The sequence below is a fragment of the Mauremys reevesii genome, linkage group 1, assembly GCF_016161935.1.
Source record: "Mauremys reevesii isolate NIE-2019 linkage group 1, ASM1616193v1, whole genome shotgun sequence".
Classification (NCBI taxonomy): domain Eukaryota; kingdom Metazoa; phylum Chordata; order Testudines; family Geoemydidae; genus Mauremys; species Mauremys reevesii.
This window is the reverse complement of record NC_052623.1, coordinates 272,355,424-272,375,475: the sequence shown is the minus strand read 5'-3', so window position 1 is coordinate 272,375,475 and position 20,052 is coordinate 272,355,424. Positions and strand designations below refer to the sequence as shown.

The window sequence follows — 20,052 nt, the reverse complement described above, 5'->3', positions numbered from 1 at the left end:
ATCTCAGGTGTATGATACCTTTAAATAAGTTTCATTCCTGTGTGGTTTTAGGCATGGTATATGTTACCTTTAGGTAAGTCTTTCCTCTCATTTTATACTGGAAATGGCAGTCTGTCCTCTTCAGGATGGCGATAGTAGACCCACTTACATGAATCCGTAAAGCTAAAAATAAACAAACAAGCAACAAATGTTTGATTCGGAAACAATGCATGAACATGTTCATTTTCTGTGCAAACCTGTGCTATGGCAGAGGTGTATCTAATTGTCATTGATGTCTTAGGACTCATTCTGTGAGTAAGTGACATTAAAACTACCCATATATTGTTGAACCCAAAAATAACTACTGCATCACATAACATTATATATGAGGAAAGACTAAAACAATTAAATAATTATGGCTGGACTAACCAAAGCCTCAGGATAGAAGTGATAACAGTATTTGCCGGGGGTGGAGGGAGGGGTAAATATCAAGAAGGGGAAGGAATGGGAAGAAACTGAGCAAAGGGAAGAAAATTTAGGCTGGCTCCCAGGAAACATTCCTAGTTGCAAAACTATTAGACTGTGGGATATTTATTCATTTATATTTAATATAATAGAGATGCCTATCCAAGTCACCAGGTGCCCAAACATAATCAATTATATAATAAATACAATTAAATTAAATCTCAGCAGCATTAAAACCACCAGTTTCACAGGAACTGAGCCAGCCAGGCACCTACCCCCTTCATCTACTAGGAAGCAAGAACTAGGTATAGGCCTGCATTTTCCAGGGTGGAGTGGACGAATGGACAATTTGATCTTCTATCTTTAAATGTCTACGCTTTGATGATAAAGTTGTTCTTGGCTGGAGAAGGAACTCTAGATTTGAGCGCACAACTAGCCTACTGCCAGATTACACAGAGAGGTGAGCTTCAAGTCTTACGTAAACCTGTGGATTCCATCCTTGAAGCTGTGTTAACTGTGTCTCCAAATAAACAGTAACGAGGCATCTTAATCCCAACCACGCCAGCCGCACATGGACCTAAAAGCAGAGGACAGGGCAGGGAAAGAGAAAGACAGAGAGGCTGTTATTCCATGGGGATTCCAAGAAGCCCTTGAGGTCTCAGACAGAAAAAAACTGAAACTTAGGAATTAGCACGATGCCATCATAACTATGGGAGTTATCTGTTAGTGTCCAGGGGTGGGTGAGTGGTTTCATCTGGAAGATGGCACTTCTAGTAGCAGAGCAGGGGCATTGAGGTGAGCACTGATTGAAAGCACTATCTACATCACTGTGACAGTGTCTGGAGGTCTCACATCCAAGTGTAGACCAGGCCTGTCTCTGTTCAGCTTGTAAAATATATTAAATGTATTAAATATATTAAAAGACTATTTGAATATATTTCTGTACAGACAAAAATGCAGAAGTATTTGCATAATTCCTAAGTGTCAGCTCTGGAAGCAGGGGATGGAAAGAATGAACTTAATAATGAAGAAGTTTCTGGTGGTGTCTTTAGGGCCTTCCCAAATAACTGAATTGTTATATTCCTTCTCTGGTGATGGACATAAAGAACAGAGTACTGAAACAAGCAAAAATAAAAAGATAAAGTTTCCCCAAGTACTTGGGGGTCTTTGGATTATCCACAATGCCACTCTAATAAAGTAATTCAAAAATTGATTCTCAAGTGGGCCTGGTGAGAACATTCGCCTCAAAAGCATTTAACACAGACCTGCTTTTCAGTGGGGGAGGAAAGGTCTCTAAGGACTCGGGTGGGTATAATGTCACCAACTCAATCTCACAAGAAACTACAGAGGTTGGTTTGCTCAGCTACCAACCTCACAGAGGTGGGATTGTTAAATGGTATGGGAGCAAGCCAATGGTCTATTTAAGTCCACTGCCCTTCCTCCAACAATGGTCTTTTATACCTGATGCTTTCGAGGAAGGCAACTGACAGTGCTTCTGGCCAGTTGTGTGTCATGCTATTCCATAGTCCTCACAGAGAATCAATTTATGAACAATGAAGCGTGAGCACTTTTAATCATTGTTTACTTTTTGATCTAGATAGAATAGCTATGTCATTCATGTTCAGATGCCATGATCCCATACCAGAGTGAATCCCAATGCGAATCCAAACAGGCAGGCCTGGAAGATGTTGTAATTCAAAGGACCCCATGAAACTAAGGATATCCAGTGCCATCATAGAGATGTCCACTGCATGGCGGTTGCCATTTGTCTTTGGTAAGCCACTCACCACCATGTACGCATCACCAATGGTCTCCACCTGTGGAAACATGATTAACAGTTAACATTCCCAGTTACTGGAAGATGCATATAAATTGCAGATGGAACAGGCCTGTTAGAGTCATCTTGTTGATCTCTTCTTTGAAAGTGAAGGGTAGCCAAATTCCTTCCAATTAGATGACATCTTTCTGGTAGTGAAGTGCTCAATACACAGCATTCTAGGTAATGAATCTGTGACTACTTGGCGGGGCCGGCTCCAGGCACCAGCCCAGCAAGCAGGTGCTTGAGGCGGCCAAGGGGAAGGGGTGGCACATCAGGCTCTTCGGCGGCAATTTGGCAGAGGGTCCCTCGGTCCCTCTCGGAGGGAAGGACCGGCTGCCGAAGTGCAGCCGAAGAAGAAAGTGGTGCAGTGAAGCTGCCGCCGATTGCGATCGCGGCTTTTTTTTTTTTTTGCCGCTTGGTGTGGCAAAAACCCTGGAGCCAGCTCTGCTACTTGGTGTCAAAAACCATTTACAGACAGCTATGTGAAGCACATTAGAGAGACGTAATCTTGGCCTGTACTTCTCTCATTTGTCTTTACTTAGCATACTGGTTTTGAGCCTTTGTTACCAAATTCTATTCCCAATTACTCTGTATGTGATGTTTTATGTACCTTGATTATAATTTAAGTGTAAGTGAGGCTCTGTTCACCTTGTAAACATCGTGATGGTCAAGAATGTGGTCAAAGTTCTTATACATGTCATTGAGCATGTCCACCACTTCCATGGGGGTGCTGTATTGGCATAGCGTGGTGAAGCCAACAATGTCGCTGAAGTAGATGGTTACTGCTTCAAACAGCTCTGGCTCTACCCGCCCAGTTTCCTTCAAAGACTTTACCACTGGCCTGTGAAGAAAGGTGGAAGGGAAATGGAGATAAATACACCTTCTGCTTTAGAGGACAACTCAACCTCTTAGACCTGACAGCAGTAAGTGTTCCAGAAATAGAGGTTTGATAAGAAAACAAACCAATCTTCTGGTGATGAGTTCAATAGGCACTTGGAAAGTCAGACACGCTAGCATTTCTGGCTACAAGAGCCTTCTAGATTATAAGCTCTTATTTAGATTGTAAACTCCTTGGGGAAGAGACTTTTCTTATATTTTTGTAAAACACTATGCCTCCCTATGCCTCCTGTGATATAGCATGGCCAGAGGGCAGCAGGAGAGTGATAGATGAGAGATATGTAAGCCCCAGGATGATGAGAGCCTTATTCCCTGTAGAGGGAAGAGAGGCTGCTATAGATTAATTAGAGCACTTGAAACCAGTTAAGCCAATTAGAGCACCTGAAGCCAGTCACCTGATAAAACCCCCCTGCTTCAATCAGACAGGGGGAGGAGCTGAAGCAGAGTGGTTTGGTGTTGAAGCAGAGAGCAATTTGGAGGAGAGTAGTTTGAAGGAGTTGAAGCAGAGTGGTTTGGTGCTGGAGTGGAGAGCAGTTTGGAGAAGTGCTGTGATGGGCCAGAAGACCAAGACCCTAGGTAAAGGGAAACCTGGCTTGTGCAGAGCAGAGGGATTCTACAGACACAAGGGGTTGGGAGAAACTTGGCCCAAGTGGAGAGAGGGCAAGAAGCCCCATAAGCTGAAGGGCCGGAGAGGGAAGTAGCCCAGGGGAAGCAATCGCTAGTTCAAATGATTTACCACTATCCCTGGGGCCCCTGGGCTGGGACCTGGAGTAGAGGGTGGGCCTGGGTCCCTCCCTCTCCAATCCCCTTTTCTGGGACACTAGTGGGACAGTTGATACCCCAGTTCAGGAGTGAGAAATGGTGTCCTGAACCCCCACAAGAGGAGAAAGTGTGGGACCCATCATAATAGTGCCAGCAATTTGCCATACTCCCTATATATAATAACTGAGAAAATCCAGAGACAAGACTGGATCAGGCAGGCAGTCTCCTCCCAAGACCTGCTTTCAAGTTTCTAGCTTGGAATTGTGCACACTAAAGCCAAGGAGACACAGGGCTTGTCTACATGGCCCCACAGTTTTGACTAGGGGGGGTCTGAATTGCAGCACACACTTGTGTGCTGTGCTATAACTCCCCTGTGGATGCTGTGGGTGCAATCTAAAAGGTACCTAGTTTGTACTAATTTAATCCTGTTTAAAGAGGACTATGTTAATGTGAAGTAGTTAGTTCACGCCCGCAGCATCCATATGGAGAAGTTACAGGAGAACACACTAGAGTGTGCTTCAATTCACACCCTCATTGTGCAAACTGCGAGGCTGTACAGACATAGCCATATTTCTTTCTACTTAGTTCCAATCTATCTGGTGAGCATCTGACAGCTTTGGAAGTTGAATCCAGTTTTCAGTGTCCTTTTGCACACATACGCTTTCTCTGTACATCTTGTTCTTGACAAGACTGGGGGTGTTTGGCTTGGTGTCCTGGCCAAATTCCACGTTGGTTAATTACATTCTGCCTCCCTGAATTCCCACTCCTGTTTCAGTTGTCAATGGCAGTCTGTCATTCTTCACATCCTAGGGCTTTGGAAGTATATTAAGCTAAAGCGCACAAAGACCATTTTAGTGCAAAATAAGAGTGTCTACATGGGGAACAAAATAGATAGTGTGCTTTAAATTCGCACCCTAGTTTACACTAAATTCCCTATGTAGACAAGACCTTAGTGGTGGTGTTTGCTGTTGAAACTGCTGCTGTATGCCATCACAGAGGTGGCTGCATTTCTGTAGAAGGTGAATTGATTCCCATATATATCATTTGTAAAGCTTGTAAAAAAAACTTCAGGATCCTTGAAGATTAAAGGAGCTAAAGATATGTGGACATTACATTCAAAATTGACAGGTTATGTCACATAATTAACTGAAAAGTAATCTTAAAAATAGGTATTAATTCATTTTGTTAAATGTTTGTCCACTGTACTCCCAAGGACCTCATTCCATTCTCAAGCTCGTTTTTAAATCAGTTTGTCTGTATAGCCATCATCATGTATAATGATTACATGAAGTCTGGGAATCCATGATGTTTCAAATTATCTCCAGATTGTTTAGCCCTCTGTTCGCACATGAAACCTACAGGTTTCCCTCTAGCATCCTCCTGTAAGTCTTTCAGCTGTGACACCTAGATATATGGAGGAGGACTGGTTTGGCCAGTTCTAGGCAAACAACCCTCTTCAACATCATTAGCATTCAAATAGATCAGTTATTTTATTGGTCATGGTGAGACATGCATAAGCTAGAAAGTGCTTATCTATTTCAAGACAAATTTAAATTCTTGAGTTACAAATCTTAACAACAGGTGAATCAGAAAGGGCTTATCACAATACCACCCTTCTCCACTCAACCACACTTTACCGATAACAAATTGGGGTACGACTACACTACGGAGACTATACTGGCCTAGTTAAAAGCCATAGCTATGCCGGCATAACCCTGTAGCATAGATGCAGCCTCCACCAACTGAAGGGGATTTTCTGTTGGTGTAGGAATACCACTTCCCTAAACAATGGTATTCTTCCATCAACATAGCTGTGTCAACACTGAGGATTAGTTCATTATAGTTATGTTGGTTGGGGGTGCTTTTTCACACCCTTGACTGATGTATCTATGTCAACCTAATTTTTAAGTGTAGACCAAGCCTGGATTTTTTCCTCACATCTTTTCAATCATTAAGTAGTATTTTAATTTTAGATCAGATCTGGGAGGTTTTGAGCCTCTGCAAGTACTTTCTAGTTAAGGCTCTGATTTAGCAAATAATTTTAACTTTAACCATGTGCTTAAGTGATGCGCTGAACTGGGGCCTTAGACAGGGACTTCCTGGGCACTGGCCGGTCAGAGCAGTTCCTAGGTAGCTGACAAACCCTGTCGAAACTTTGAATCTCTGTCTGTGCAAACAATGTCACATTTTCACTGTCTGCTGTATATTTTCCCCAAAGATCCTGTATGGGGAATCAGAAAGAGTAGAGTGCAGAGGGAACTGGGAGCCCTGCAAATTTACCATCTGCTGAGCTGGGTAGATGGGGGAACTAGAACAGAGGAGATGTGGAAGCAGCCTTTGATTCTCTGATTCAAACAAATACAGGATCAGAGTTAGGATAACCTCCAGCTTTTAAAAGAGAGCGAATATCTGTAAATGAACTGCAAGTGAGAACTTTCAAAATGGTAGATGACTTTTATGATAATAATTTTATGTTTCTCTAGAGTCATTCATCTTGGAGGATCCCAAAGCACTTTACACACTGTGAGTATAAGGATTATTTCATCCACTACTGAAATACAATAATTTCTGGGACAGAATATGGCAACTCATTAGTAGCACACAACAAAAACAACGCTTCCATTTTAGAAAGAACGAAGACTTTCTCCAAATGAAACTGCAGGCTGATTTTAGGTTAGCAGAATATAATTTTCCAAGTTGGAATTAGTTAGGACCACCAACACTGACCCCATCCCCATTCACGTAAACAGAGACATTCAATTATGTTCATGAATTTACTTTGATTTATAATTCTAATACCAACAGACACACATTTAAAGCTCTGAGTGTCCCCATAACAAATTAAAATCGCAATATCAAATATAAGCATAAATTACATTGCTCTCATTTTTTCCATCCACCTCATCTACAAATGGACCTTGTAGCATGTGATGGGGTATACCAGGCCTTCCCTGCCCCCATGCTGGATGCATCACCACCCTGACAAATCTGCCCAAAGGCAGAGTATCATCTGGGAAAGAGGGGCCATGAGTGCAGACCTCTGTGCACAGCCTAGAGAAGCCACTCAGGCTCTGGTACTGGCAGAACCAATAAGACTTGGTCCTTCAGCAGCTAGAAGAGCTCTGAGGAGGCAATAGGCAATCAGACTTGCCTGTCTGCTTCTGCTAAGAGGGAGCATGGGGGGAAGCTTGGGCAGGAGAGCAGCTCCCCAGTGTTAACCCAAACCATTCACGACCAGGTCAGGGGCTCACAATTTGACCTCACCTTCAGTTTAAGCATGCAACAAACTCTTCATTTTTTATTGAAAGTTTAAAAGCCCAGGTGGCCATTTCTTTAGATTAATTTCAACTAACTGTTACTCATCTAGCAAAGGGCATGTGGTACAAGATGCCTTGCTCCTGGCAAGCTGTGACATAGCTTCTCTGGAAAGCTAGCTGATCTGGCAGACCACATGAGAAGCATGATCCAGAGCAGATCAGGCTTCACAGAGAATAACATGTTGACAGCCCAGTTTCTTCTGTATCAAGGTCTTCTGTTGACCACAATTGCAGCAGTACAGTTTAGGGAGAGAGGTGGTCTAATGGGCAACCAAGTCCCAAACTATTTAGTACTTTATAAGTGAAACCCAACCTTTCAACTCCACTTGGATACCAACAGGCTGCCAGTGCAGATCCCAGAGCACCAGCATTATGTGCTCTTAGTGTGAAATTCCACTCAATAAGCAGGCAGCTGCATTCTGCACCAGCTTCAGTTTCCAAGTGATCTCAGCTCATTAGAGTAGCCTAGGCTGAAGGTGACAGAAGCATGAACAACGGTGGTGAGGTCTGCCTGCATCTGAAAGAAACTGTCCCATTCATCTCACCAGATACAAGACTCCTGCCTATAGCTTCTAGCAAAGCACCCTGGAGCAGTCGTCAGTCTAACAAAACACCCATATTACCAACATGTTCCATAAATGGCTGTCCCTCCATCTGGGGATCTGATATAATCTTTGCAAATTCTTTTGATAGTTTCCTTCAACCCACTCAGCCTCAACCTCAATCTTATGTCTGTGATGCTTCAGCCAGCTAGCTCTCAGCTAGCTTGCCACAAACAAATCTTTCTTTGCCTCCTGCACAACCATGGCGTAAATCTGTAAAAGTTCTTAATGTTCGAGCTAGTCTAATTAGCACAAAACTTCCTCCTGAAGTGCTCTAGCAGTCACCCCACTTTCTCCCCTTTTGCAAGTCATCTGTAAACCATGGCAGCGTAGGAGATGAAAAAACTGTAAGAAAGAGCATGTTGGGGATTCTGTATTAATAGCTGTGGACAAAAAAATCATAATATGCCATGACTATTATGGTCTGCTGGCAAAACAGTATTTTTCAATCAGAGCCCTGCAGAACCAAACCAAATCCATCACCTCAAGAGGAGAGGACTTCCTAATGTGGGTTAACAGTCAGTAAAGGCTAAATGGTAAAGACATGGGATCTTTAATCACTTTACAAGTTCAGGACCTAAGTTCTACAGCTCATTTGAAAGGTGATAATGCCAATCATAGGGAAAAAAATGAAAATGGGCCAAATTCTGCTTTTAGTCACTTGTTATAACTCACAGAATATTTTAGCCCATTTTGTCTGACCTGGATCTCTGGAGGCAAGCACTGTGAACTGTTACAATTTATTCTGTGGAGCAAGTATTATTCACGCCTTCATGCTCACTGTGGTTGGAGCCTCTCACAATGATTCTGATGCATTACACCCCAGTGGGCCTCACAGTCAATACTGAACGCTTCCTACTGCATGGAGACCCCTGCTGGTCAACACTCACCGTGGGAGCAGCATGAAGTTAAGCCTGTCCGCTCTGTCCCTTTCTGCCTTGTAGAGCTCCGTCCTCTCCTCTACCAGATGCTCTAGGTTCCGGGAATACAGCTGCAGACGTCGGATCAAGGTATCCATGTAGCTTTCATTGGTCTGACTATGGTAGTTACTGGGAACAGTGGTTGGGAAAAGGATGAAGAGAGCACATTGGCAGGACACGGGCAAAAGTGAGCTACAGAAGGTTATTTCAGAGTGTGGCTTCCTTGCAGTTAGAATGGAAATTGCTCAAAGCTCATAATTTCACCTCTTAGCAAAGGCTTATTCTTAAGGCATAAAGGCCTCAGGCCCACCCAGGTTACCCTGTCTTGCTACTTTTCTGAGCTCCAGTTCTCCTGGCCCTGCTAATCTCCACCGTTTCAGGTCACTTAAAATAACCTGAGACACAAATATTCAATAGGAGAGAGTACCGTGGAAAGTGAGAATCCTGAGAAGGAACTAGAGGTGATAGGAGGCAGCAAATTAGATATGAATTTGCAGAGGGATATAGCACCAAAAAAAGCCAATACAATTTTGGGCTTCCTTTACAATGGCATCTTATCATCAAACGGGGAAGTAACAGGCTGTGGGTCCATTCACTCATTGAGATCTGCTGGTTTCCACTGGTGGGACTTGGACTGAAGACTCCCATCAATGGACCATCTGCCAGAAGCAGAGATGATATAGCACAAGCCAGTCATAATCTCTGCTTCACTTGGGGTCCTGAGCTAGCAGATGCAGCCTATGAAGTGGATGGGGCCAAGATGGCTGGAAGATCCAATAATTTGGATTCTGGTGGAAACTGCCTTTTCCCCAAGCAAAACATCCATGTTAAGGTGGCAGTGGAACCAAGTGCCCTCCCCTGGGGTAAGCCCCCCTCTAATGTAACTGCCGCTGCAGTTATTGGGCATGAACTGTGTGTTCCTCCATGCTCCTGGAGGTGAATCTAACTTTTTCTGCACTTCTTTGGTGTGACCTCATCTGGAATGTTGTGTTCAGTTACAGACACCACATTATCAGAACAATAATGACAATCTAGAAGAAGTTCAAAGAAGAGCAACAAAAATATAAGCATGTGGCTGGTGGGACAGACTTATGGGGATAGGTTTAAAAGTTGTGAAATAGTCTCTGAAGGGAAGTGGCTGAAAACTCATTGCTTGGGACTTTTAAATAACTAGATTAGAAAAAGTATGGTAGGGAACTCATTTCACTCAAACCCTATAATTACCTTACTCTGGGTTACCTGATCTTTTCAATCACCTCATTTTGCGGTCATCTGAATCCATTAATCTCACCAAAACAAGTCACCTGAACTTTCTAATCATCTCATCCCCAGAATATCCAACTCCATCAATTTCCTGAAACCTGGACATCATGACCCATTATCAGACACTTGGGAAGTCCCTATTTACACAATATAATAATTTGGGCTCTGGATGATCATCTCTCTCACACACCCACACCTGCCCCAGTCAGTGAGCTCTGTTTTTCCACTGATTGAGTCATGTTGCATCAGAATACACACCTAGAACTATCAGCTTCCAAGTAGCTGGGAGTTCGGAACACAGTGCTTACCTAAATATTTTAGCCAGAGTGCTCTCAAGTTTCTTAAAGTCAGGCCTTTTCTCTGGATCTTCCTCCCAGCAACTTTTTACAAGCATATACACCTGAGAACGTACAACCAAGGGGAAATTCAGGTGAGCAGTTGCAAAGAATGGTAATAGAGTTAAACAGCAAGACCAGGATCTGTTCACTAGTCAATATGGAATTCCTCTCCCATCCCTCTTGGCCAGTAACTTATTAAAATGTGACCAATTGTTATTAATCTGTGACCAGGGAATTCATTATAGGCACCTTACAGCAACACTCGCTTCACGTTAGCCACTGGTCAGCAGACAGATGATACTGACATTCAGTAATGACTACCAACCTGAACAGAATTTGAATCAGTGGTCCATAATGAAAGCCAAGTGAAAGGATCCAATCCCTCAACCTGGTACCAGACTGTAATTACTGACCTAGAAGTGAAAGCCTTAGTAATTCCAGCGCCAATTCCCTGAGCTTGGGTCCTGGCTGGAACTGGTGACTCAGAAATAAAACGTCATGCTATTACCAGTCCCCTGAGATATCCACTCTAGTGTTTAATGATTATTGTGGTTTAATAATATCAACATTTTAAAAGACATACTACTGTAATATAGAAATGAATACTGTACTACTATTTGAAAGTGTTGTCAAAAGGTAATAGTACCCCTTTCCCAAATAGTTACATACACCCCATAAATCACTCCACTTAAGAATATAGGATTTGCCACACTGGATCAGACAATCCATTAATGAAGTCCAGTATCTGGACTCTTGTCATGTGGAATCAGATGATTAATCATTTAGCCCAGTTATCCCACCTGCAGAATTGGCTAATAGCTGATGCTTCAGACAAAGGTAAAACACCCTCCCCATGATGCATCTGGTCAGGACGAACAGACACTTGTGCCATACTAAACATACATGTGTTCCTTAAAATGAAACAGGGGTCTTCTTTGTCCCATATGTCCCATCACAATTTTAATGCAATTTAAAAAAATAATTCTAAAAGTGGGGAAAATATCCTCTGATTTGTTTGCTTTTTTTTCTTTTCCAGTGGATTGGCAAACGCCTCCCACTGGACACCATGTGAATTCAGAAAGAGTCACCCTTAACACATGTTGTAGTTGTTGGAAGCCACCAGGTGCAGAAGAAGGAAATGCTGTGTTGTGGGCACTGGAGTGAGGAGGAAAGAAGTCCAGTGAATTACATTTCACTGCACTGATGTTAATTATGGGACATTTTTTCTTCCTGAAAGGCCACAGCATTGGAACATACAGTGTGTATAGCCTTCATCCTCCCACACCAGCCATCTCTGGCCTGGCTAGAAGCATTTCCTCTTTTCCTTTAGTGTAGGCTTACTTCCAGCTCTCCTTCTCCTGCAGTCTCTGGGACCAGGTCTGGGCGGAAGGGTCTAACTCCTTTGCCACTCTCCACTCTGTAAAGTTTCTCTAATGAAAAAAAAAGTGCAATATTTAAACAATAAAGCGGCAGTGCATTTCTGGGTGAGTTCAGTATGCGAAGGTAGTTTTCTAAATAGAGATGGGCCCAAAGCAAAAGCATGGCTCTGGACACCCATGTTTTTTTATCTGGATATGAACTTTGGGGGGTTTCTAGTTATAAGGCTCAAGGCCAGAACAGAGGGACTTGAAGCCACCTGAGAAATGAAAGGAACAGGAATGTACATGTGCATGTATTGGGCATGATAGACATGGACATGACAACCTCCCAAGTAGCCAGTAGCCATATTAGTGCCTTTCTCAGGATGGGGTGTAGCCATAGTAAATGGCAATGTGAGAAGCCCATTAGGATATTATGGCCTGATTTTCAGAAGTGCAGAGCACAATCTCACAAAGGCAATTGAAGCTGCAGATGCTCAGCCCCTTTACAAATCAGAGCTTTAATGTATATGAGTATAATTTTGAAACATAGCAGTTTGTTGCCTTATTTGTACCCATAAGCAGGAAGACACTGTCCCATCCTACCAAAACTCTCTGCAGGGGTGAAAGTAGAAATAGGGACTTACTGGTATGGGACTGGGTGGAGGCCAGTTCTGGCCCCCAGAAGGGGTGGGGCTTCGGGTGGAAGGGGCGAGAATGGGGGGGTCAGAGCCAGCCCCGGCCCGCCCTGTACCGGTAAGTGCCCTCCTCCTCCCCCACCAGGGTAGCAGCGGCAGCTGGGGGCTCCGGCAGCAGTTTAAAGGGCCTAGGGATCAGCCACCGCAACCGCCCCGGGCCCTTTAAACCACTGCTGGAGCCACCAGCTGCTGCTGCTATCCCAGGGCTACTCCCCTGCTTCTACCGCCCCAGCCCTTTAAATAGCCCTGGAGCCCTGGAGTAGTGGTGGCAGCTGGGGGCTCCGGCAGCGGTTTAAAGGGCCCAGGGCAGTCGCGGCGGCTGAGCCCTAAGCCCCACTGCCGCTACCCCAGGGCTCCAGCAGCAGGGCTCTGGCAGCAATTTAAAGGGCCTGGGGCTCCAGCTGCTGCTAGGAGCCGCAAGCCCTTTAAATTGCTGCCCAGGGAAGCCGGGCCACCCCCGTATGGTGCACTAGCTCTTGCCGGTGCTCCATACTGGGGCATACCGGCTTACTTTCACCTCTGACTGTCTGACTCCTGAACATGACAGAATTCAGTCCAGTTTTCAAAACTCATTCATACCATGCCATCAACAAACCATTAGCTTGCCTACTAACATGCAATAATGAATGTTCTGCTAGCCCAACCATGTAAAGGGCTTCTGTAAGAGATATCACAAATGATTCTACACATACAGCAGGGGAATTTTTTGCCTCTTACTGATCTATCTATCTACCTATCTATCTATGGTATTTACAGCATGCCAATCATCACAGTATCTAGATGCTTCATTTCAGAGGCAGAATATGACTCAAGCGTAATTCAAAAATTCTTCATTTGTTACCTGTCCTCTCTCTGATCCTAGGCCAAACATTTATAAAAGAGGAACTGTGGAGGGCTTTGAAAACCTTCCTAATAGTGAGTCCCAATCTCCACTGATTTTTGGCAGAATACCATAAAATCTAACCCCTCAGCTGTCTGAATGTATGCTAAACTTATTTAATCAACTTCTGAAATCAGGATCAATATCAGAACCGGTTACATCAACCACCTATACATCCCTAATACTAAAATTAAGGGAAAGGCTTCATGGAGTGTTGATGTAATCTCACTGCTAAAGAGAAACTTTAAAATCTTAACAAAAGATTGGCCCACAGATTTAAAAAAAGTTACTCGGTGAATCCAGAGTGGCCAAAGAGGCTTCATGCCCAGTAGATTTAGCCACTCCTAATATTAGGAGACTATTAAATGTCCTGTCACCTGTGAGCCAGCTCCAGCAAGAGGCATGGATTGCAACTCATAATGCTGAGAAAGCTGTCAGTAAGTTGGTCTAAGCCTACGGGATGGAAACACTAAAGTGATTTGGAATGGACAAAACTTTTCTAAAATGGTGAAGCTTCATGATAAAACATAGGTCAAAGTCAACACAGAGACAGATTGTGACCCTAACGCCACTAGCTAAGTGGGGGTGGCGGGCAGTAAGGACCCAAGAACATTTTGCCTGAGCTGGCATCATGCCTCTAGCACAGCAGGGAGAACATGGCCCCGAAACACCTTTTGAAAGAGTGCAACTTGCTCTCTCACCCTTACATGCATCAAGCCCTGCTAGCTGAAGTATGGAAGGGAGAGTATATCCCTTTCCCCTCTTCACCCATTTTGGGGAGTCCTTTGCCAGTAGTGACACTACACTTATCAAATCCTTGTGTTCAGTGGGATTGTGCCTACCCCCTGCACAAGGAGGAATAAGACTTCTTATACTCTGCTCCCAATTATACTCCCACACAAGACCAGGCATCATTTGACACACAGTATGCTCTTGGGCAGACAGGGTTATAAAGATGACCAATATGCCGTGAATATAGTATGTTTAGCTAATGGTTCCCTATCTTCTAACTAAGTAGAGCACTGTAAACTTTCAAAAATTGGTGGTGACTTGCTTGTTTGTTTTTTAGGCAAACAGAAACCCAAAAATAAATCTGAAATGTCCCCTCCACCCAAAATGAGCTTTCTTAAATGTTCATTTGTATTGAGTTAGCAAATGAAAGGCTGTGTTTTCCAGAGTATAAACATTAAGTGTCTGGGCAGAGAGCATGCTGAGGTTACCCCAGAAATTCTAACATGTTTAGAGGGAAAAAGCTAATTGGGAGGTTGAGTTGCTGCTGTACTACGTGTTTAAACAAACACAGAGAGGATTTGGCAGGATGACTTAGAGGTAGAAGAGGTGTCTAAACTCGTTATCAATATGCAATCTGGGGAATCCTAAACTCTTACATACATATGGTTATTCTAATTTATAATGATAGATGGATTCTGGTGTTGTGGCATTGGATTTACATCATATAAACAAAATGTGTCCATTTCAGGAACAACACAATGTTGGCTTCCCAATAAAAGAAACTACTTTGATAACTATGAAGCGTCTTGTTTGCAGATAAGTTTGTCCATTGTGGGTTTTTTATTAGCATAGCCTTCTATCCGTGTAAACCTAATACAATTATCTCACTGGCCTACAAAGCTTTTGGCAAAGTCTTTTACAAATCAGGCAGATAGAGACCTAAAAGTTATGTTCATAATATGAGGAAGGGTCATGCATTGTCCACAATCAGATGAAAACTAGCCGAAAGGTAACATTTTCAGAACTGCCTAAGTGACTAAGAAGCCCACTAGGATGATCTCTCATTGACTCCGCCTGTGCCTCTCGCCCTGGTAGAGTACCAGAGTCCACGGGAGAGTGCTTGGGGGGTCGATTTATCGCATCTAGACTAGACACGATAAATCGACTCCCGCTGGATCGATCGCTGTCCGCCAAGTGAGTTAGGCAGCTAACTCGTTCAAATTGATGGAAGTTAGGGACCTAAACTGCTTAGGTGCTTTTGAAAATCCCACTAGGCACCTAAATACCTGTGAAGGTCTGGCCCTTCGTGTTCATGCCCTTAAAGTAATTGTAGACATTTCTCATATCCCTCTTTGCTGTAGAGCTGGTCAGGAATTTTTTGACAGTTTTTCATCCAAAATGTTGATTTGTCAAATCCTGTCAAAAGGGCAGATTTGATTAAAATTTTTCTCAGCTCCAAGTCAAAATTTCTACTCAAAATAAAAGAGCAAGAGACCCTGAAATAGCCTGCTGGTTATGGCCTTCTCTTAGGATGCAGGAGCCATAAGGCTATAGGTTCTAGGGCCTGCTCTGCCTAATTAAGAGCAGAGACCTGAACACAGGTCTACCTCGTCCCAGGTGAGTGCCCTAACCATGGGGCTATAGAGTCAGTCTTTCTTTCTGAGCCAATGAATATTTAACTTACACGAAGTGGATCAGCTCCAACAGAAGAGATCCACTTTAGAATAGCTGGTAGCTGATGCACTTAGCTGGGATGTAGATGACACAGTTCAAGCTCTGCTCTGAATTAGGCAGAGCAGTGACTTGAACTTAAGTCTCTCATGTCTCCTCCATCTTAGATGAGTACCATAAACACTAGGCGATTGGTTATTCTATAGTTGATCATTCTGATTTTTCACAATTTTTTTTTCAAAGGTCTCAGTTTTGTCCCACTGTAGCATGGGAAGCTTTTCAAAATCATGAAATTTCTCACTGTTTCCTACCAAATTCTACTTAGTTGCATAATTTGGTCAAATGACATATGGGATTTTTTAAAAATCTCCCTACATTTACCATTTCCTCTAGCACCTGGATTGTTTTCTTGCTATTCTGATCTTCCAGTCTGCCAGACATATATAAAAGTGAGAGAGAGAGGCTATTACCAGGCTGCTTATTGCAATGACCTCCACAACAGTGATCTTAATGATCTGACTTCATTACAGGATGGAACAGAAGCTGGAGGCCTAGAAGACATACCCTTAGACTCTTTATTCATTGCCCAGTGAGAAAAGTAGCAGCTCACGTACTCAACAGAGACAGTGTTTTTCACTAAAAATTGTGGAAAATGTGACAGTCTCAACCACAGCATCCAAATGTTACATTTGTAGCGTAAGACAGATGTGGGTTTTTAGTCTTTTACCTTTATGGTCCCAGCAGCAGTTAGTGTAGAAGGTCTCCCTGCGCAAGATGATCTCCTGTGCAATGATTCCATAGCTGTACACATCACCTTTCTGAGACACATCAGCATGACGAAGGTGTTCAGGAGCTGTCCACAGATCTGAGCAGCCAGAAGTGGTAGATACAGACGGAGATGAAACTGATTTGTGTGAGCTTCTTCAGAACCTCATCCCCTTTGTGTTGTTTTAATTTTATCTTTTTACTATTGTTACCCCCATCCCCACTAGAGCTTGGTATTGTTTAGATATTTGTACAGCTGTTGTGTGGAAGGGCCGACTTCAATACACACTGGATAACTGACTACCAGATATGCTTAGGTTCAAACACAAGTTGTTGAGCTAGATGCAAGAATTACTGGGTGAGGTTCTATGGCCTGTGTTGTGCAGAAGGTCAGACTGGATGGTCATAAGGTCCTTGCTGGCCTTAAATTCCATGAACCTATGAAAATAATCCCCAAATGTTTTTGAGGCTGACAACATCATTGTGTCATAACATCTGTGGCTAGATAACAACATACATATGTATTTCTTGTACACCGGTCACCATGATATCTAGACATTGTGGTGTTATTCTGTTGTGCCAACCTATCATGACATGTTTATATTGTAACATAATGTAAAGCAAAATCATTCTCTGAGCTGTAGCATAGCAGTCATAATGCAAACACCACCCTGTTGTGATGAAAAAACTTTGTTTCAAGGGATGAATTCTAACATCCAATAATTCTTCAGTTTGCTTGTAACAATATTTCCCCCTGAGCTACCAGAGAAAGAAGAGAAACCTGTTACCAATATAAAAATAAGAACATAAGAACGCTCCTACTGGGTCAGACCAAAGGTCCATCTAGCCCAGTATCCTGTCTTCCGACAATGGCCAATGACAGATGATCCAGAGGGAATGAACAGAACAAGTAATCATCAAGTGATCCCCTGTTGCCTATTCCCAGCTTCTGGCAAACAGAGACTAGGGAAACCATCCCAGCCCATCCTGGCTAATAGACCTAGCCTCCATGAACTTATCTAGTTCTTTTTTAAACCCTATTATAGTCTTGGCCTTCACAACATCCTCTGGCAAGGAGTTCCATAGGTTGACTGTGTGTTGTGTGAAAAATCCTTCCTTTTCTTTGTTTTAAACCAGCTGCCTATTAATTTCCTTTGGTGATCCCTACTTCTTCTGTTATCAGGAGGAGTAAATAACACTTCCCTATTTACATTCTCCACACCAGTCATGATTTTATAGACCTCTATCATATCCCCCCTTAGTCATCTCTTTTCCAAGCTGAAAAGTCCCAGTCTTATTAATCGCTCCTCATATGGAGGCCATTCCATACCCCTAATAATTTTTATTGCCAATAATTTCAATAAAATGAATATAAATATCAAATGTGACAATGAGAAAACCCTGAGCGGGAGGAATGTAACATTTACATTCAGTGCACTTTTCCTAGCCACTAATTTTCCATATTCCTACCTCTATTACTGCAAATGTTTGTTTGTGAATCTAAGAACTTTCTCTTGCCATTCCAGCCCCAGGTTCTCTTCTGTCTATGTATCACAGAGATGATATAATATGTGTTTATGACATTCCAGCTGGTAATCATACAAATTATTCCAGTGTCACAATTCCAGGTTTATATCTTCACTCAAAAATCAAGTGGGAGGAGAAGATAGGTGGGGAGAAGAGAGGAATGCTTATTTATACGGAAATACCCCATGATGATTAGCAGAAATAGAAAAAAGGTGATAAACAGTGAAAGCTATAATTTACTGGAATTTCATCTAAGGAATATAAAATATTAAGGATCTCTTTAGAGAATTATTTTAAAATGTAAAAATTATGTAAATTTATGTAAATGACATGTTAATGTTCGAATTACATCATAGTACATCACAAGATATTGTGATATTTCATGCAGACACTCCACTGTTTTGTGATCAGTACTATCATGGTGTACCTCACCTCTTTTCTGCCCTGTCACATAATCTCATCACTGTTGGTGTGTCAGAGTGACTGTCTCCTTTGAGAGGAAGCAGGGTCCAGTGCACTGTAACTGAAAGCTGCCTCCATATTCTCTCAGAAAGAGAGTAAGGGCAGGTGAGAGCTGCCTGAAAGAAAGGAGAGACCAAGAACCAGATAGGAGCAACAGAGGAGAGTTGCTGGAGACAGAGAGGAGCAGAGGAGAGCTGGCAAGAGTTACTGGGGGAGTGCTACAGGAGACCTGGAGGGTGGGAGAAAAGATGGTGATGGGAGCTGGTACCAAGGGCAGTTGGGAAGACCTGAAGTTGAAGAAAGTTGTTAGTGAGCCCCAGTTAGAGAGCCCTGCCAAGTTGCGGGAAAGCTCATGCAAAAGCCCCAGGACAAAGAGGAAAAATCAACTTGGTCAGGGAAAGCTGAGAATGAAACAAGAGGGCTGATGCTGGAGTGTGGATCCCAGGAGCAGGGGTAGGACTCACAAGCAAGGAGGCCTGGGGAATTGGAACACTGTGGGGAGCCCTCTTGTACCATGCCTGAATGGAGGGCTGCTGGAAGCAGAGCCCAAAAACAAGAGGGTTGAATCTGGAGAGATGTTTCTTAAGCAGGATAGGACTCACAGGCAGGAAAGCCTGGGAAGTAGAACACTGCAGTGAGTTATCTTGAGGAAGACCTGACTTGGAAAGCTCTGGTACCACAGTTGTGGAAGCAAAGCAACTCTGATAACTCTCTAGCATATGGCCTGGAGAGTGGGCCCTGGAACAAGGGCAAAGGAACTGTGAACAGAGCGGTGATTGACTCTTGGGTGGGTGACCTGGAAATCACTGAAGAGCGCATGAAAAACTGTTTTGTTTATACCTGCTGTACCTTTGGATTTGGAGAGAATGATTTTATCATGAGGGTTATGCAGATTACTGAATGTGTACATGAATAGTGTGGCAAGGCACCTTCTCAGTCTCCCCAGCCTCTGCTGCTTTTAGCCCTGGTGAGACAGGCTTGGGTAACACAGTCCCCCTTAGGACACAGGGGAAGTCTGCTCCCCATCTCTCCACCAGTCCTTTTTAAAGTATGTTTACTCCCTTGTGGGAGAGAGTACTACCTCTCCTCCTGGTGAGGCTGTCTTGCTGCGCCAGCACTCCTGACAGCAGGGCTCCTTCTCTCTCTGCTCTCACCCTTCCTTCCGGGGAGGGGTTTAAAAAGGTCTCAGGCAGCCCCAAGTTGGAATCAGCTGATCCTAATTACCCTCAGGTAGCTCCCCCTCAGCTGATTCTAATTTGCTACCTTGGTAACTCTTTCTCAGCTGAAGCTGATTGACCTGTAGTTGCCTCCCAGTTGATAAGGGGGAGGGCCTTTTAACCCTTTGGGACTGACTCCTACTGCTCCCTTGCAGCTGTCTGTCCTGAGTTTATCACAATACATTATGCCCACAAGTGGGCTTTTGAATTGGACATTGAGAGAGACTGTGTTTTTTGTTTTTTTTTAATGGCTGGACCAGGAGAAACTGAGGTAGTTGAACTAGTTGTGCTGCAGTCTGCCACAGGGGGACACTTTAGCTGGGGCTGCCCTGCCACATGCTGTAAAAAAGAGCTTTTTCCCTGCAGTTCCTGCCATCTCA

At 43.4% G+C, this 20,052-nt stretch overlaps 1 protein-coding gene across 3 annotated transcripts in view; it reads right to left on the bottom strand.

The window, feature by feature from the left end:
* Positions 1-20,052, bottom strand: part of LOC120373686 (heat-stable enterotoxin receptor-like) — a 77,160-nt gene that overhangs the window by 4,107 nt on the left and 53,001 nt on the right. The window contains exons 19-26 of one of the 3 annotated variants that reach the window (XR_005585652.1): positions 16,429-16,566; positions 11,704-11,792; positions 10,333-10,424; positions 8,732-8,890; positions 2,912-3,104; positions 2,232-2,261; positions 923-1,021; positions 68-162 (exon numbers count right to left, since the gene is read on the bottom strand). Coding sequence is in view for 1 of the 3 variants with exons in the window: in XM_039492426.1 (XP_039348360.1) it covers positions 68-162; positions 923-1,021; positions 2,087-2,261; positions 2,912-3,104; positions 8,732-8,890; positions 10,333-10,424; positions 11,704-11,792; positions 16,429-16,566 (1,040 nt within the window). In the remaining 2 variants the exon portion in view is untranslated. Of the gene's footprint in view, positions 1-67; positions 163-922; positions 1,022-2,086; positions 2,262-2,911; positions 3,105-8,731; positions 8,891-10,332; positions 10,425-11,703; positions 11,793-16,428; positions 16,567-20,052 lie in introns of those variants that run through there. The other 2 variants (XM_039492426.1, XR_005585654.1) reach the window with 2 other exon arrangements.